Genomic DNA, 16,796 nt, shown 5'->3' with positions numbered 1-16,796 from the left:
TGTTCCAGCCCCTCGCGGCTGTGCACGGGAAAGATCACTGTATGCTTTTCCTCTGTGGCCTCCAACACGTGGCTGTTAAGCGAAGGTCATTGCTATGCAAAGTAAAAGTCAAGCATTCACAATAGTAACAGTACACTAATTGCCCTAATTAGATGCAGCAGTCGCCGAACGAGATTAGCCTGAGGCAGGTCACTCGGAGAGAGAGAGAGCGGATGCTGCTCGAATCCCTGCACAGACCAGGACCGTACGCTGCAATGCTGGTGGAGGCAATGATTCCGCTGTACATTAGGATGGCCTGGCGCGGAAGAGTGTGCTTCCACGGAGCACCAAATAAGGCATCTCTCCCCAGGAACCTCCTGCGGAGACTTTTCGAGCTGCTCTCCGAGAGCTTCGTGGAACTGTCCCAGGAGGATTTCTGTTCCATCCCTATCTGTGTGGACCTTCTCTTTATATAGTTTTTTAAGCAAAAGTTTTATATAGTTTTTACATATTTTCTATTCCTGTTTTTTAAAAAATAAATGTTTCCATGTTTATAGCACTTACCGACTGATCCTTCCCCTGATTCTGAGTCCGGGTTAACGGCCGGGGAGGGTTGGTAGGGGATCTCTGTGAGGGTGATGAAGAGATCCTGGCTGTCGGGGAAAGCGGTATTGTAAGCGCTGTCGCCTGCGTCGTCCTCCACAAACCCTTCCTCATCGTCCCCATCGGCGAACATCGCCGAGGAACTGCCCCTCGACACTATCCCATACTCAGAGTCCACGGTCACTGGTGGGGCAGTGGTGGCAGACCCACCTAGAATGGCATGCAGTGCCTCGTAGAAGCGGCAGGTCTGGGGCTGTGCTTCGGAGCGTCCGTTTGCCGCTCTGACTTTTTGGTAGCCTTGTCTCAGGTCCTTGATTTTCACGCGGCACTGCGTTGTATCCCGGCTGTATCCTCTGAGTGCCATGGCTTTGGAGACCTTCTCGTAGGTCTTTGCATTCCGTTTGTTGGAGCGCAGCTCCGAAAGCACAGACTCATCGCCCCACACAGCGATCAGATCCAGGACTTCACGGTCTGTCCATGCTGGGGACCTCTTTCTATTCTTGGATTGGCCGGACTCCTCTGCTGGAGAGCTCTGCATCGTTGCAGGTGCTGCTGAGCTCGCCCCGATGTCCAACCAGGACATGAGATTCAAAGTGCCCAGACAGGAAAAGGAATTCAAATTTTCCCGGGTCGTTTCCTGTGTGGCTGGTCAGAGAATCCAAGCTTGGACTGCTGTCCAGAGCGTCAACAGAGTGGTGCACTGTGGGATAGCTCCCGGAGCTAGTAAGTTCGATTTGCATCCACACCTAGCCTAATTCGACATAGCCATGTCGAATTTAGCGCTACTCCCCTCGTCGGGGTGGAGTACCGAATTCGAACTAAAGAGCCCTCTAGGTCGAACTAAATGGCTTCCTGGTGTGGACGGGTGCACGGTTAATTCGAATTAACGCTGCTAAATTCGAATTAAAGTCCTAGTGTAGACCAGGCCTCAGAAAGACCTCAAGGCTGCTGGAATATGCTGCTCAAACAATTTCACGTTTGTTTCTATTGCCTGTCTCTCCCTTCTCACATTTATCTCCAGACTACTTCTTGTCCAGATCTATTCCGTCCCCAATAATCTTCTATTCATTCAACTTTTTGAAACTTTGCACTTTTAGAGAGAGGTAAGGGATTGACTCTGCGTACACAAATTTGCAGAGAGACAATAGGGTTGAGGTCTGTTATTTCTCACCTCTATATATTATTTATTTTAAAACATTTTTGCTGTTAACAAGCATGTTCTCTCTGGAGACACAAAACTAAGCATCTCTGATGGTATCTTCTAGACCAGTGGTCCCCAACGTGATGCCCGCAGGCGCCATGGTGCCCGCCGGGGCATTTATGTGTGCCAACCTAGTGCCCACCAGGGGACCTGCCGGGGACAGAGAACTCAGGCTGCAGGTGCGGTGTTCTCTGTTCCCGGCAGGTGCGGGGCCCGCCTATTGCCCAGCAGGGGAGAGAAGCTACGGCCCCACGCCTGCCCGGGACAGAGTACTCCAGGGCTGCGGGCACCGGTGTTCTCTGTCCTCGCGGCTTTTATCCGGCTTCTCTCTGGATTCATATATTATGTAATATTAAATTTTTTTTGTATTATTTAATGTACAAATACAAAATAAGCCTTGAAAAATTGTTGGCGCCCGCCACGCTCTTCTGAAAACACGAATGTGCTACTGGTCACAAAAAGGTTGGGGACCACTGTTCTAGACTGAGCACTGAGTTCCATTGAGTAGATAGAAAGATTAATTTAAATAATCTGTACAGAAGCCCCTGGAACCCCATATAATTGGGTCCCTAATCCATGAATTTATGGAATTCATTTACAAAACTTTTCTTAAACATTACATGAATATATTGTCACATACTATAGAATTTATAATTCCTGTTCCACGGTGAGATATTTTTGAGCTATACTGTATCTATCTTTAGATAGGTTTTTTCCACAAAAAGCATTTTATCAAAAAATCCGATTTTTTTTTAAATCATTGATTTTTATCCACCCTGCAAGGTGTGGTGTAGAAATGTGCTATTTATTTCTGGCACTTTGCTTTATTCTCCCTAGTAATATCCTTGGTTTGATGGGCTCTGAGGAGATAAGTCTTCTCTCTTCCTCCCCTCAAACACACACACATACATGAAGAGCATGGTAAGAACCAGCTTTGGTGATGGAGCACTGAAATCCATGAGAGATGAAGTGCCCTCTTTAACAAAGAGGATTTGGCTCTTATACTCTTCACCAAAAATTACCTGGCTTGCAAATCAAATATATAATGGGCAGTCCAGGTCTAACCCTGGGGTATCAAGTTAGAAATTCAAATTACAGGTACAGAGGATGCCATTAAAAAGCCAATATCCACCCTCCCAGCTATCTGTAGTCACCTGCAGGAGATCTTCTGTGGCTGAATCTGAGCAGGCTGAGAAACATGAGAATGGCTGTTATCAATGGAAGGTACATGTTTTTCAGCTTCGCTACAAATCAAGTTCTAACTGGAGAGTGGCAAATGTTTTTAATGCTACATGCTGTGAGGATAAAGGTCTTCTCTGTGTTGGAATCCTAAACTGAGTTAGAATATTGTGGGTGTATCTTTATTATGAAGAAGATTTTTCTCAGCAGAGCTTTGCAATAAATGAAGTTTCAAACTTCTTCACATAAAAAAAATTATCTTCTGAGATTGAATCAAAAGAAAGAAATGTAGCTTTTGATTATGCAATCATCTAATATGTTGTATGGGCATGTAATTCATAATGTAGCACAGCTCTATTTAAACAAACACTTGGGTTCAAATTAAATAGCTGAGCAATCCATGGATACTTCTAAAATCTGCATTTTTTGTTGTGTTGTATAAACTAAAGGCAGTGTTACATGGGACAGAGAGGAATGTAACATAGTAATGATGATGCTCTTGCAAACACCAGTTTGATAGATGAAGATATGCAGGCAAGTTTAAACCAGGATGAAAAAAATTCTAATGAATCCTGAACAGCTACTTCAGAAGAAGTTATTTCCATTAATATTAAAATGTTCATGACTTCAACAGTCAGTTAAATTAATATTGTTTTTCTTTTCTTCCCCTCTTAGTTAACACTGCCAGCATTTCCAGTTGTCGTGAAGATTGGACATGCTCATTCAGGCATGGGAAAGGTGCAGGTCCTATTTATATATATGCTAGGGGTTTTCTGGTGCTAGTCTACATTTTAATTGTCTAAATATTAAAATATATAAACTTCTCCACAGTAGGTGTTAAAACTTGTGAGCTGGCCAAATTCCAACTCAGGGTTCTGATTCTGCAAAGCCTTACTTGGGTCCCTATTCAGGACAGTACTTAAGCATCTGCTTACATCCCCAGACAGCTTAAATTCTGGCCTTGAGAAATGTACTTAAGCACATGCTCAAATGCGTTCCTGAATCAGGGCCTTATATGATAATTTTGTTGCCTGCAGCAGAACTACTTGAAAAGTCAGGTTTATAAGCACAAGTAAAGATTTGCAGGTCTGAGAATCTGGTGAATACAATTTTCCTACATCTTCCTAAATTCCCATAGTAGTTTCAATTGGATACAGTATTTTTCTTCATTTCCTGTCCTGTAGCGTTGCAGCACACTTGCTGCATTCAAACCAGAGGCAACTGCATTTCACTGGTGGGTAAAACAATTTCTATATCACTTACATCTCACAATGGTGGTTTGAGTGTATGGCTCAATTATGCTTCCACTGATGTCAATGGGTGCAGGTACTCAATTGGTAGACAAAGTGCTAAGAGATATTCAGATGAACAAGGGCAAAGTGTCATCAAATGACACTTATCCCCTTGGATTTCCAAAACTTGTAGTTTAAAAAGTGTTATTAAGAGCTTCTGTGTTGAATAGTAGAAAATTGATTTTTGTCATTTGCATGTTTATTGACTAAATATGGACACAAACAGAAATATCCCATGACGGAACAACGTAATTGCTTAAACATCCTTACTAGGAGTTGATTGGCTTAAGCAACCAATCTTTTTTTAAGAGGTCTATAAATATACTTGAATTTAAAAAACAAAACCAAGAACCTTTTTATCTTATCCACATTGTTACTTTACCACGCTGGATGTTCTTACTCTTTTGATTTGGGGAAAGTTTATGAACTCCTCTTTGTCTGAGGGTTTTTTAATGTTAGTCACTCCATTATTCCTCCTCTCCCACCTACATTGGTTCTTTAATGGTATTCTTTCTATACCATCTAACTTTTTCCTTATATTCATAATTTTTCCACTATAGTGGCCAAATACTGTTCTCAAATATTTGAATGCGACTCCCACTTAAGTATTTATACCATTAAAGACTTTGGCATTAGTACATTGTATCTATCTATCTGTCTATCGAGTTTCTAGAAAAGGATTTCGGAAAAATCAGCCTTTCAATTCTTTTTCAAAATTCTCTTGTGATCTGGAATAGGGGAAAGTGAATGGTAAAAATTAAGTTTTATTGTGAACACACAATTTAAACTGTAGACAGGAGGAGGAATTGAGAATGAGATTTTACAGGTTTAGTTAAATTGTAATCTCTTTACTCTCATCCATTTTGCAGATCAGAATGTTAATAAAAAGGCATTTTATTAATACACCTCTACCCCAATATAACACAAATTCAGATATAACGCGGTAAAGCAGCGCTCCAGGGGGGTGGGGCTGCGCACTCCGGTGGATCAAAGCAATTTTGATATAACGCGGTTTCACCTATAACATGATAAGATTTTTGGCTCCTGAGGACTGCGGGGTAGAAGTGTACTTGTAAATTCCGCCTGGTGTATAAGAAGTGTAATGCCTGTGGAAATCTCTGGGCCAAATACATTTCAGAATTTAGTGTAATAGAAGTGCCAGGTACATATTACCTGCGTCCCATAACAGTTACTGTGAGGGAATGTTACCCCTATTTGTACATTACCTACTTAATGCCAAATCAGTGCAGTATCATTTTTCTACTTGTATATATTTTCTGACCAGCTTACACAGATTCCTAACCATCACCATTGAATTTGGCCTATAAAATGTTCTAGTTTGTTGGATAAAATTTTCTTTCAATCCAAAAGTTGGTGGAAATGGCTAAAGTTGTGATAATATAATTGGGCTGCTTTGACATCAAAGCTGCTACAAATTTTGAATCCAGGCACTTATAGTTAACATTGAGCTTGGTCCAATTCCCACTGAGTCAGTGGTGAAACTCCCAAAGACTTCAGTTGGAGCAGGATATGGCCCACTGTGCAAGTTATTAGACTCAACATTCTTCTGATATACATGGTTACACCTTGAAACAACTATGAACTCATCAGAGGGGTAGCCGTGTTAGTCTGGTTCTGTAAAAGCAGCAAAGAATCCTGTGGCACCTTATAGACTAACAGACGTTTTGCAGCATGAGCTTTCGTGGGTGAATACCCACTTCTTCAGATGCATCTGAAGAAGTGGGTATTCACCCACGAAAGCTCATGCTGCAAAACGTCTGTTAGTCTATAAGGTGCCACAGGATTCTTTGCTGCTTTTATGAACTCATCCTTCAAGATACTGAGCTATTTTTGTCAGATGATGAGTGCCCTCAGCTTCTATTGAGCATAAGTTCAGTTAAGTTCAGTTCAGAACACTTAGGACCTTGGAGGACTGGTTCCTGACTATCAAAACATTTTTAAAACATTTTTTAAAACATTGATGTAAAGTTTGTGTACACCTAACACATGCCTTTGCACACATTCAGTTTTCACATTATTCCTCAAAATCTTCATTAGTATGCCTGTCACCTTATTTAAAAGTACAACACAGATACTAAATACCCAATAGGTGTATTTACTTATTTCAAAATTAAATATGAAGTCCTATAAGCAACCGTTTGTGTTTTGGGCTCTGATGAAGATGCCTGAAGGCCAGAACAGCTGAACCATATTGGATTAAGACTATAGAATTCAATCCTTTAACAAACATCTCCCAATCAGGAGAGGTGTCTTGCAATATAATGGTATAAACAGACTCCAGAATTCATGGTTAAGATAATGCAATTAGTTTTTTCTTGTTTGGTTTGGTTGGGTTTTTGTATTCCTTTCCTTCCTTCCTCTTATTATAACTGATCCATCCCATACAGAAATACTGTTCACTGCATCCTTAAAAACTGAAATGCCAAAGTGCTACAATAAAATACCTATAAAGAACTATTCCTAGAGATTGTTTATGTGACACAAAAATAAACGTCAGTATTTTATAAGGGTTTCCTCAAACAAAATGTAATATCGATACATGATAATTGCCTTCTACAACAGTGAAGGTTAAATTTCTGGCTAGAAATTACACATCTTATTGCAGGAATATTTTTGCCATATTCTAGTTTTAACAACTACAGCTTTTTTTTACAGCTCAGATAAATTGTCCATTCTTTGTTTTGTAATCTAACACTATAAAAAGTAATATTTCTCACAGGAGTCATTTGCAATTGCATTTTACAGTACATGCTTAACTATTGTTCTTGTTATTTTTCTCTTCCTCATGCTGTTTGTGTTATGACAACAGGTTAAGGTAGACAACCACTACGACTTTCAGGACATAGCCAGTGTGGTAGCACTTACCCAAACCTACGCCACCACTGAACCCTTCATAGACTCCAAATACGACATCAGGATCCAAAAGATAGGCAGTAACTACAAAGCATACATGTGAGCCAAAAATGATCTCCTTTCATTTTCTGATTTCAGTATTTACAAAGCACCACCAAAGTTCACTTGATTGAAATCTAATACCTCTTTTTAAATAGTTCTCTATTATCAGCACTTTTGGGAGGAAAGTATTTTAGCCTTTTTTTAATTTGTTGATGGACATTTTCAATCATTTAAAAAGTGTTAATATCTCAGCTGTTTCATGTTTATATTAATAATGCATTTTGTTGAACTCTGTTTGTTACAGAAATAACAATGGAAATGCTCTGAGAGAATAAAATAAATAAATGTGATATTTCAAATGGAAAGCATACAGAGGTTATAAAACTGGAAATTAAAAGGGGTCTTGTGGAGAGTGCAAAAATGGACTTTACTTCAAATGGTTTAAACTTTAAAGGATGGCAAAGTACTTTCTAATTATTTTTTTGGAGGGGGAATGGGGAGGGAGGAATTAAACACATGCTTAGGACATTCCAGAATGGTTACTTACAACTCCCATGTGGGCGGCGGTGAAAGTGAGTTAAAGGATTTACCGGTACGCTGGAGTCCTGGGCAGGGGCAGGGCCTCAACTAGAAGAGGCGGGGCCTTTAAACCAAGATTTAAAGCTCTGGGGCTCCAGCTACCCCCAGAGCTACCAGCTGCAGTGACAGCTGGGAGCCCCAGGACTTAGGGGAGATTTAAAGGGCCCGGGGCTCTGGCCGCCGCTACTGCAGCGGCGCTCCAGGCCCTTTAAATCTCTGAGGGAGCCCTGCTGCCCTACCCTGGGGCTCCGGCAGCTGGGCTCGGGAGGTGATTTAAAGGGCCTAGGGCTCCCTGCAGCAGCAGGAGCCCTGGCCCTTTAAATCGCCAGCCTGGGGAAGCCGGTCGGGTCCGGCATGGCGTTCCGGCTTACTTTCACCTCTGCATGTGGGTCAATTCTTTCATAGCAATTTCTCAAAATAGTTTCAGGGAACCAACAACAGGAAGTGTGGTCTGATTGTTTTATAGGTGACTTTTTAAATCCCTTCAGCAACAAGACCCAATTTTATTATTAAAAAGCTTTGAGACAACCTTAGGTCATTTTCATTCACAGAGAGACCTGAATGTATAACTCTTAACTAATGGCACAGAATATTTCATTCTAACCACACCTGATATAACTGAGACCCCAATCTTGTAATGACCTTTAGTCAGATGTACATGAGCTCTTCTGTTGTCAGTAGAGCTTGGAGTGGGTGCTCACAGCTCTGTCTTTTCAGGGGTCACTGCAGGATCAAGACATAAATTTATTACTCATAATTCAGTTATTGATCCAATGGACACAATATATATTGTATGCACCTAGGGATTCCCATGATTTTGGAAAGGAGAAGGTATTCTTGTATATTATTTTTTTTATTTATTGTTATATTTGAGCTAAAGTACAGCCTAACTCCTAATTTTATTGGGCTCCAAGCAAACCAGAAACACTGAGATTAACACATCTCTACCATTTGTTTCAGAAAATGCTGCATTAATATACATAGCATGGAATTAAACAAAAATACAAAAACACAGGAAAAAGAAACAAATAGCAAATGAACTTCTGTAACAGAAAATACTCACTGGGACCAAGGCTGGGTCTCTTGGAAATCCTTCCTGAAGATAATTCTTACAATAAAATTTCAGCAAAATGTCAGTAAAATGCTTTAAGCATTTTTGCAAATTTTCAGAAAACAGTCATGGCCCTATATGAAAAAATGACGCATCTGACCTCCTTGTCAGCATCTTTCATCTGATGGCTCAGAAGGAGCACAGTTTTAGCAGTAAGGTACAACTGCTGAATGGTTATGACACCAGCAGAAGCAGAGTCCATATGAGCAATTTGATGGTTCAATAGTACAAGGTGGTGAGCTGCTCCTTCTTTGAGATGTTGCACCTCCTCAACAGTGAAGTTGATGGGAGTTTAGAGCACTCTGCACTTCACAGGGCTGGGCCCTAGATTTGTTGCATAGACTGCAGACCAAACTTCTCTTAGGAGTCTCATCCATATTATTTACCACATGTAACACTTTTTTTTCACTCTGAAAATGCAAATAGGAAAATAGACCTCAAAAACTGAATTAAAATGGTGGTATGTTCCTCAGACTTTTTTTAAAATCTCCATTTTCTCCAAGATTGGGGATTGTGGCTGAACACTGTGAGCCTAGCTGTTATTCCCCTAGATTCTTATGAAAAAAATATTGATCTATTGTTATATACTCTAAAGCAACATGAAAAGCAGGTGATTTACCAAATCACAGTGCAACACCTCATATGCATTCATGTAAGTTTTGTCAGTAGTATCTTGTTCTACAGCTGGTTCTCATTTTCTGCTATGACACAGAAACACAGTACTTAAAGAGCAATCACAGAAAATGCCAGCAGAACATTTGTTTTTGTAGTTTAAAAAGTGTTATTAAGAGCTTCTGTGTTGTAATTCTGTGGGAAATTGTGGTACAAACTGGATCCATGACTCACAAAAAAAGGGATGTTTAACATTTGTCAGTGGAGATTATAGCCAAAATGCAATGTTGGATCGCTCCAAATACCACAGCTCCTCAAAAGATTTCATGATACACACACAGCTACTAGTACAGGATTCATTACATCTGATTTCAAGGAAATGTAATAAAAAAGGGTGAAGCACAATGAAAACATACACATATGTACAAAAGTACCAACTGATCTTAAATCCCCACCCTCTCTTTCCAAAAGCAGCACACATTGAATCCATAATTCTCTGACCAAAACAACAAAAGTAATGTCTAGTGTTCACATCAGTCTAAAGTAATAACCTGTACTGTAGTATCAACATACCACATTAGCATTGCAAGTACAGTGTATGGTAATTTATGCACCTCTTCATGGAGAAAAGTCACTGGCCAGAATAGAAATGCAAGTGCTTTTTCATCAAACTTGAGGGGGGTAAAAGCCTTTTAAACTTGAGCTAAAGTGTTATATTAATCTCAAATTCTTTGTTTCTTTTAAGACATTGCTTCTCTTCAAACTCCACAAAGATGGATATGAGCTGAAAATACATGATACGCACAAGTGTAATGCATTCTAATATGCTAGGACTTGATTCCTTAATTAATACATAATTACTCCATTTGTTTATTCAATTAATATATTTTAAAATCTTTTACTCTATGGATTGATACCTCTTCCCAAGCTCATAATTAGGTTTATAGAAAGATGGAGACAAGCCTATTGCCACTGTAATTCACTTCTCATAAATTACAGGTGTTGCTGTTCTTTTGCCAGCAGGAAACAAGAGGTCATAATTTAGACAGTTTGTATCCTTTGCCCATTTCTAGTACAGTCTTTTCAATTACAGAATACATTCCTCTTCTCTGTACTATCCATCATCATTGGTTTAAAAAGCCAAAATGTTTTAAAAGGTACTCATTTATAAAATGTAATGATGATGATGATGCTCTATTATAGACATAAAAAGAGAGTAGCTTTTGTTTAGTGGGCTTTAAAATGACATCATTAGAAATAGAAGATTAATTTAATGTAATTTAATTTGAGAAGGATCCAGAATCAGGGCCTGAAGCTAGATCCAAATTTCACAGGTAGAGTCTATCTTGATTAGGGTCAAACTGGAACAATGACTCTGAATAGTCCTGAACCTTGCAGTGGTTCAAAATATGCATCTGAATATCACTGTTAGGGCCTAACTCTATAATTGGTTAAAATGAAAGTTTGGGATGGATTTGATATCTGGACCTGAAGCTTTCTTTGTCTCCTGTTATTTGCTATGCATTTAGAATTAGTTCACAATGTTGGTACATCCATACTCACCACTCATAGTTGCAATTTCATAATAGTCTATTAATAATATCACCAGTAAACAACAGTTGTCACAATAATTATGAAAGTGAACAGGCAAAAGGGCATGCGGAACTGCCATTATCACACTTTATAAAATGTATGCATGATGTTTTACTGAGACTTATGTTATCAGTTGAATTCTTGACAGTGTGGACGTTATATTGTAAGCAGCACGAGGAGAGAAACCGAGGTAACCATTGGTATCATATTTGTGTGAAAATAAGATCAACTTAAGAAAGATTGTGAAGATGTCTGCTCAGTTTACTGACAGTAAATGTAAGTGTGCAATAGGTACTCAGTTAATATTGTGTCTGTATTTTTTTTTCTCTCAGGAGGACTTCCATATCTGGAAACTGGAAGACAAACACTGGCTCTGCAATGTTGGAACAAATCGCTATGTCAGATAGGTAAGTGCAGCCTCATGTATGGACTAATTAGAAATTTAAATAATTCTCATTTTAAATTAATTAAAAATTCCCATGGCTGATGCTAGTGCAATTAGTGTTAACTGAAGGTCCAAGAGTTCCTTTTGAAAAAGTCATTGAGATAATATGGCCAAGGTTTTCGAAATAGTGGGTGCCTTAAAGGTAAGCTCCCACATCCTTATTTAGATTCCTAAATCTAAATCTATGCACTCACCTTCAAGCCAGTTAGGATTCTATTCAGGCACTTCACACCACAGCATTAGTCCACTAGTCACTTCTCCTCTTCTCCCCAGCAGACTTCTCCTCCTGGTATATTGTACTTTTCCTCTCCTGCTTCCATCCATATATTTTCTTTACCTTGAGCTAAGTTTCTTTTCCTGTGCAACCAAACAGGCTGGTCTTAATTTCAGCCACATAAAGCATTTTCTTCTTTGTAGCCCTGCTGAATAGCATATTCTTTCCCTCGGGACCTCTACACTACATTGGGCTACACATTGAGTTCTTCTCAGCTGCTGGGATGTACTGAGGCCTCTCCCATGACACCAGTCCAGGTGTTTTGTTAGGCTCTTAAACAGTGATGAGCTGCCAAATTTTTAACAACGGGTTCCCTCCTCCCTCCAAAATTTTAACAATGGGTTCCCTCCTTCCCCCCCCTCCGTGGGGGGGGGTCGTGCCCCATCCAACCCCTCATGTTCCTTAACACACACACTCCGAGACCCCTGACCCATCCCCCCCTTCCCTGTCCCCTGACTGCCCCTTGCCGCCCCACCCAACCCCTCCTCTCATTCTCAATGGCCCCCCAGAACCCCTACCTCATACAACTACCCCTTCTCTCTGTCCCTGAGTGCCCCCACCACCTCATCCAACCCTGCTCTTTCCTGACTGCTCCCCGGGACCCTTGCCCCCATTCAATCCCCCTGTTCCCTGCCCTCTGACTACCCTGACCCCTATCCACCCCCCCACAACCCACCCCCTCCCTGCCCCCTTACCACACTGCCTGGGGACCGGGTCCACTCTGCCAGGACCACGACCGGCGCCGCGGGGCCCGACTCCCCGGGCCGGCCCGACTCGCCGAGCCGCTCGGCCCGACTCCCCGGGCCGGGCCGACTCCCCGGGCCGGGCCGGCACCGGGGCCCGGCCGCTCGGCCCGACTCCCCGGGCTGGCACCGGGGCCCGGCCGCTCGGCGGCAGCCGCGGGGCCCGACTCCCCGGCCGGCGCTGGGCTGGAGGGAGCCGCGGTCTGGGACCGGGAGCTGCTGAGCCAGCCGCACCTCCCCTCCCCCTCCGCGCCCCAGCTTACCTGCTGGCTGCCTCCATGCTGCTTGTTCAGGCTTCCCATGAACATCTGATTCGCGGGAAGCAGGGGAGGGGGAGGAGAAGGGGCGGAGCAGGAGAGGAGTGGGCGGGAACTTTTGTTAAATTTAGCAGCCCTTAACAAGCGGTTCTAAAATGGCTGCTAAAATTTAACAACGGGTTCCCGCGAACCCGTGCGAACCCGCTGCAGCTCACCCCTGCTCTTAAACCCAGTAAATGGATATTTCCTGCAGCCCTATCAAGCTCTTTCTTCCTTGCCATACCACTTTGAGCTTAGCCCCAGAACTCTGATATTGCTCACTTTTGTATGTTCCTTGGCTATGCCTAGGCCTCTGTCCCCTGAAAACAGAGCTCTGGAGCCTTACTGCAGCTGTGAGATTTTTCTTCTTTCTACTTCTGTAACTGTTGCCATTTTTTGAAGTTAAACAAATTATGCACAGTAAAAATGTCCTATCCTTGTTTTCATGATGCTAAAGAATCTTCACCTTTTTGTAGAGTGGTTAGGTGGTGAAAAGATAAAATAAAGTTTCTTCACCAATGATAACCTTTTTCCCTTCAGTTTCTCTGAATCTGGAAACTACACTCATTCATTCCCACTTGTGAATTGACAGACACAGGAAAGCCAGCCTTTTCTATAAGGGTGAAAAGGGATAGCTCAGTGGTTTGAACATTGGCCTGCTAAACCCAGGGTTGTGAGTTCAATCCTTGAGGGGGCTACTTAGGGATCTAGGGCAAAAAATCAGTACTTGGTCCTACTAGTGAAGGCAGGGGGCTGGACTCGATGACTTTTCAGGGTCCCTTCCAGCTCTATGAGATAGGTATATCTCCATATTTAAATTTAAGAAGGGGAATGACAGCTCCCTGCTGTCCAGCCTCTTCCCCCTTCTATCTAGACCAGGGATGGGCAAACTACAGCCTGGGGGCCGCATCTGGCCAGTCACATGTTTTAATCTGGCCCTCAAGCTCCTGCCGGGGAATGGGGTCCGGGGCTTGCCCCAATCCGCACGGCTCCCAGAAGCAGCAGCATGTCCCCTCTCGAGCTCTTATGTGGATGGGCAGCCAGGGGGCTCTGCATGCTGTCCCCACCCCGAGCACCGCCCCTGAAGCTCCTGTTGGCTGGCAACCATGGCCAATGAGAGCTGCACGGGCGGCGCCTGCAGATGGAGCAGCACGCAGAGCAGCCTGGTCACGCCTCTGCATAGGAGCCAGAAGGGGGGGCATGCCGCTGCTTCCAGGAGCTGCTTGAGGTAAGCACTGCCTGGATCCTGCATCCCTGACCCTCTCCTGCACCCCAACCCCTTGCCGTAGCCCTGATCCCCGTCCTGACCTCCAAAACCCTCGGTCCCAGCCCGGAGCACCCACCCGCACCCCTAGCCAGAACCCTCACCCCCTCCCGCACCCTAACCCCTAATTTTGAGAGGATTCATGGCCTGTGATACAATTTCCATACCCAGATGTGGCCCTTGGGACAAAAAGTTTGCCCACCCCTGATCTAGACAGATCCCTCAGTGGGCGAGCATGGCAGTGATAGCTCTGGACTCTGAGGGGGAAGTGTAAGTGAGCTGAAATGCGCCCCTGTTCTTTCAGAGAGTGAGACTACATCTTCCCCAACCAAAAAAAAGTGTGTTTACGAATATTAGCTATCCCACTTTAAAAATATAGTGGAGACTAGGCACTTTTATATTACTGTGCAGTAAACTAGTCATCCCCAGGTGGGAGGGAGAGGATGGAAGTATAGTGCTGACCTCACCTAGCTACCTTATGGTAAACACTAGAAGTAGTTTGTCTCCACTTTGGATTTTACAGAGAAATTACTATCACACAGTTTTTGCACTATAAAAATATACCTTTTGTCAGCAAAGACAAAGCTTGAGAGTAAAACAGAAATCCCTTCCCAAAAGCCAGTAACAGGAGAATGAACATCTACACCACACATATATACATGTGTATATACATTTTTTGTGCATTCACACTAAAATGCCTGCACCAGTGCAGGAAGGAGTGAACTCTACTTGCCAAGAATTAAGCGAATTTGAAAACAGACTCAGAATAATTAAGGGTTTGAGCTAATATCCTGAGATTTACATATAATAATTGTCATGATTTGGAGTTGTCTGAATTTTTGTAGCTCCTCAGGTTGGCAACAGAAATCCCAGTCCACATCCTGGAGACAGACTTAAAAAAATCAGAGTCTGTTGAAATAATGAAAAGAGAATGTGCAGAGCACATGTGCTCTTTGCAGCTGTAGCATATTCTCATTGACCCTTCCATTTCAGACAGGTCCCTCTCACCAAACTAGAGGGCTCATCTCCCTTTCCACACCAAATGCTCCCTAAACATGTCCCACAGAACATTATCTTTTAGTTTTGAGTGTCCTCTCTTGGACACAGCAAATTATATTAGCTCTGGGAAAACTAGGACTGTGGCCATTGGTCAAACCTACCAAGCAACAAGCTCTTCCACCCAAGATCCCTCCTAATACCTGTAGTCTTTGCAGCTCAGTGTTTTATTGGCAAAAGATGGAATGTCAAAAAATGCCTTCAGTAAAATCCAGTTGATGTTTTATGGCTTTCAAATGATAGCTTCTTTAAAAGAGAAATAACATTGCCTTGCAAATACAAGCTTTGTGGTTCCCATTTTTTGCTAAACACACCTTGGCATTTTACAGCAAAAAAAAAAAAAAAAACAACGGTTATGAACAAGTGGATACTATCAGTATAGTCAGTGAATCCACAGATGTTGAAATTGAGAAGAATCCAAACATCACTAGTTTCAGACAAAAAGATTTTGTTCGAAGGAGAAACAGCAAAATTATTTTCATTGCCAAATGTTCCCAAAAGGATTTTTTTTAAACAGTTATACAAATTTCAAAGTACAGCATTCTGCCTAAAGTGAAACTTTTCTTCTGGAAAAGACTTGTAATAAGAATATATTCAAAATGTGCACTAAGAAGTTTGCTTGTAAACTATACGATTACTTAAGATGTGTGAATAAAAGCTTTATCTCTCACAGCCCAGCCTCTCCCTTCCCTGTGATCTTACAGTAAAATCTGAATCCTGTGTTTATTACATCAGTTTTTTTGCAGTGGAAATTTCTATGATGTGGCAAATTGATCCTTATGGCTCAAAGGCTGGATCAAAAAAGGGAAGAGATGAGCTGTAAAGGAAACAGCTCTCATTTAAACTCAAATATTTGACCATTAGCTTACATGGGAAGAAAAAACAAAACAAAACAAACATGTGAATGGTAAATGTCTTTTCTTTACTTAAAAAAAAATGGGCTCATCAGCCTCTGAATTAGGAGAGCTGTAATATCAAACTCTATAAATTATTTCAAGATTGTATCATCAGGCACTATGGCCCATGTTCAGATAGGCTTTTAGTTAACAGAAGTTCTCGATACCACAGCTGCCATCTTTCATCCTATAGGCCAACCTCTTCCCCTGAGCATGTGCACAGAACTCCCATTGTCTTCATCTAACTCTGCAGGCTCATAACTGAAGGCACAGTACAGCTATGTGTGCCCTGGGATTTTATGACTCCCGCCAAACACTACCCATCCTGTCCATGCCCCACCCTAGCAATTGCTTCTTTTTTTTTCTGGCAAGAAAGTCCCACTTTGATTCAGTCACTGGTTAGTTATCTGGCCCTTCTACAGACATGAGCACAGGATGGACAGACCATTCTTGCATTGAGAACTTTGAGTTACTCCTTACTGTAAAGATGAACTATCCAGCATAATCAACATGTATTGTAAACATCCATCTTGTTTCTTTCTCTGAGGTTATAAATAAAATGTAATGCAAGAGGTAATGTGCTTAAGAGTCTAAAAAGGGCCTAACTTACCATATTACACTATCATAAATATTTGAGGTAAGGAACACAAAATCAATATAACACTCAATATAGAAAAGTCTTGTAAAATGTAATAGTTTAATTGGCATTAAACCAAAACAGTTCCAGAAATGTTATTCCAAAAACCAACAGAAATTA

General features: G+C 41.8%; 2 protein-coding genes across 4 annotated transcripts in view; one reads left to right on the top strand and one right to left on the bottom strand.

Annotated features, from left to right (window-relative positions):
• TIMP4 (TIMP metallopeptidase inhibitor 4) overlaps positions 1-9,263 on the bottom strand; it is a 96,353-nt gene extending 87,090 nt beyond the window's left edge. For both annotated transcript variants that reach the window (XM_045023287.1, XM_045023288.1), the window contains exons 1-2: positions 8,813-9,263; positions 8,359-8,472 (exon numbers count right to left, since the gene is read on the bottom strand). The gene's annotated coding sequence lies outside the window, so the exon portion shown is untranslated. The remainder of the gene's footprint in view (positions 1-8,358; positions 8,473-8,812) is intronic.
• SYN2 (synapsin II) overlaps positions 1-16,796 on the top strand; it is a 440,231-nt gene that overhangs the window by 366,024 nt on the left and 57,411 nt on the right. For both annotated transcript variants that reach the window (XM_045023283.1, XM_045023284.1), the window contains exons 6-8: positions 3,638-3,700; positions 7,085-7,227; positions 11,398-11,472. In XM_045023283.1, coding sequence (XP_044879218.1) covers positions 3,638-3,700; positions 7,085-7,227; positions 11,398-11,472 — 281 coding nt within the window. The remainder of the gene's footprint in view (positions 1-3,637; positions 3,701-7,084; positions 7,228-11,397; positions 11,473-16,796) is intronic.

Source organism: Mauremys mutica, chromosome 7 (genome assembly GCF_020497125.1).
Source record: "Mauremys mutica isolate MM-2020 ecotype Southern chromosome 7, ASM2049712v1, whole genome shotgun sequence".
NCBI lineage: Eukaryota > Metazoa > Chordata > Testudines > Geoemydidae > Mauremys > Mauremys mutica.
The sequence above is the reverse complement of the archived record's forward strand: the minus strand, read 5'-3'. Positions and strand labels throughout refer to the sequence as shown.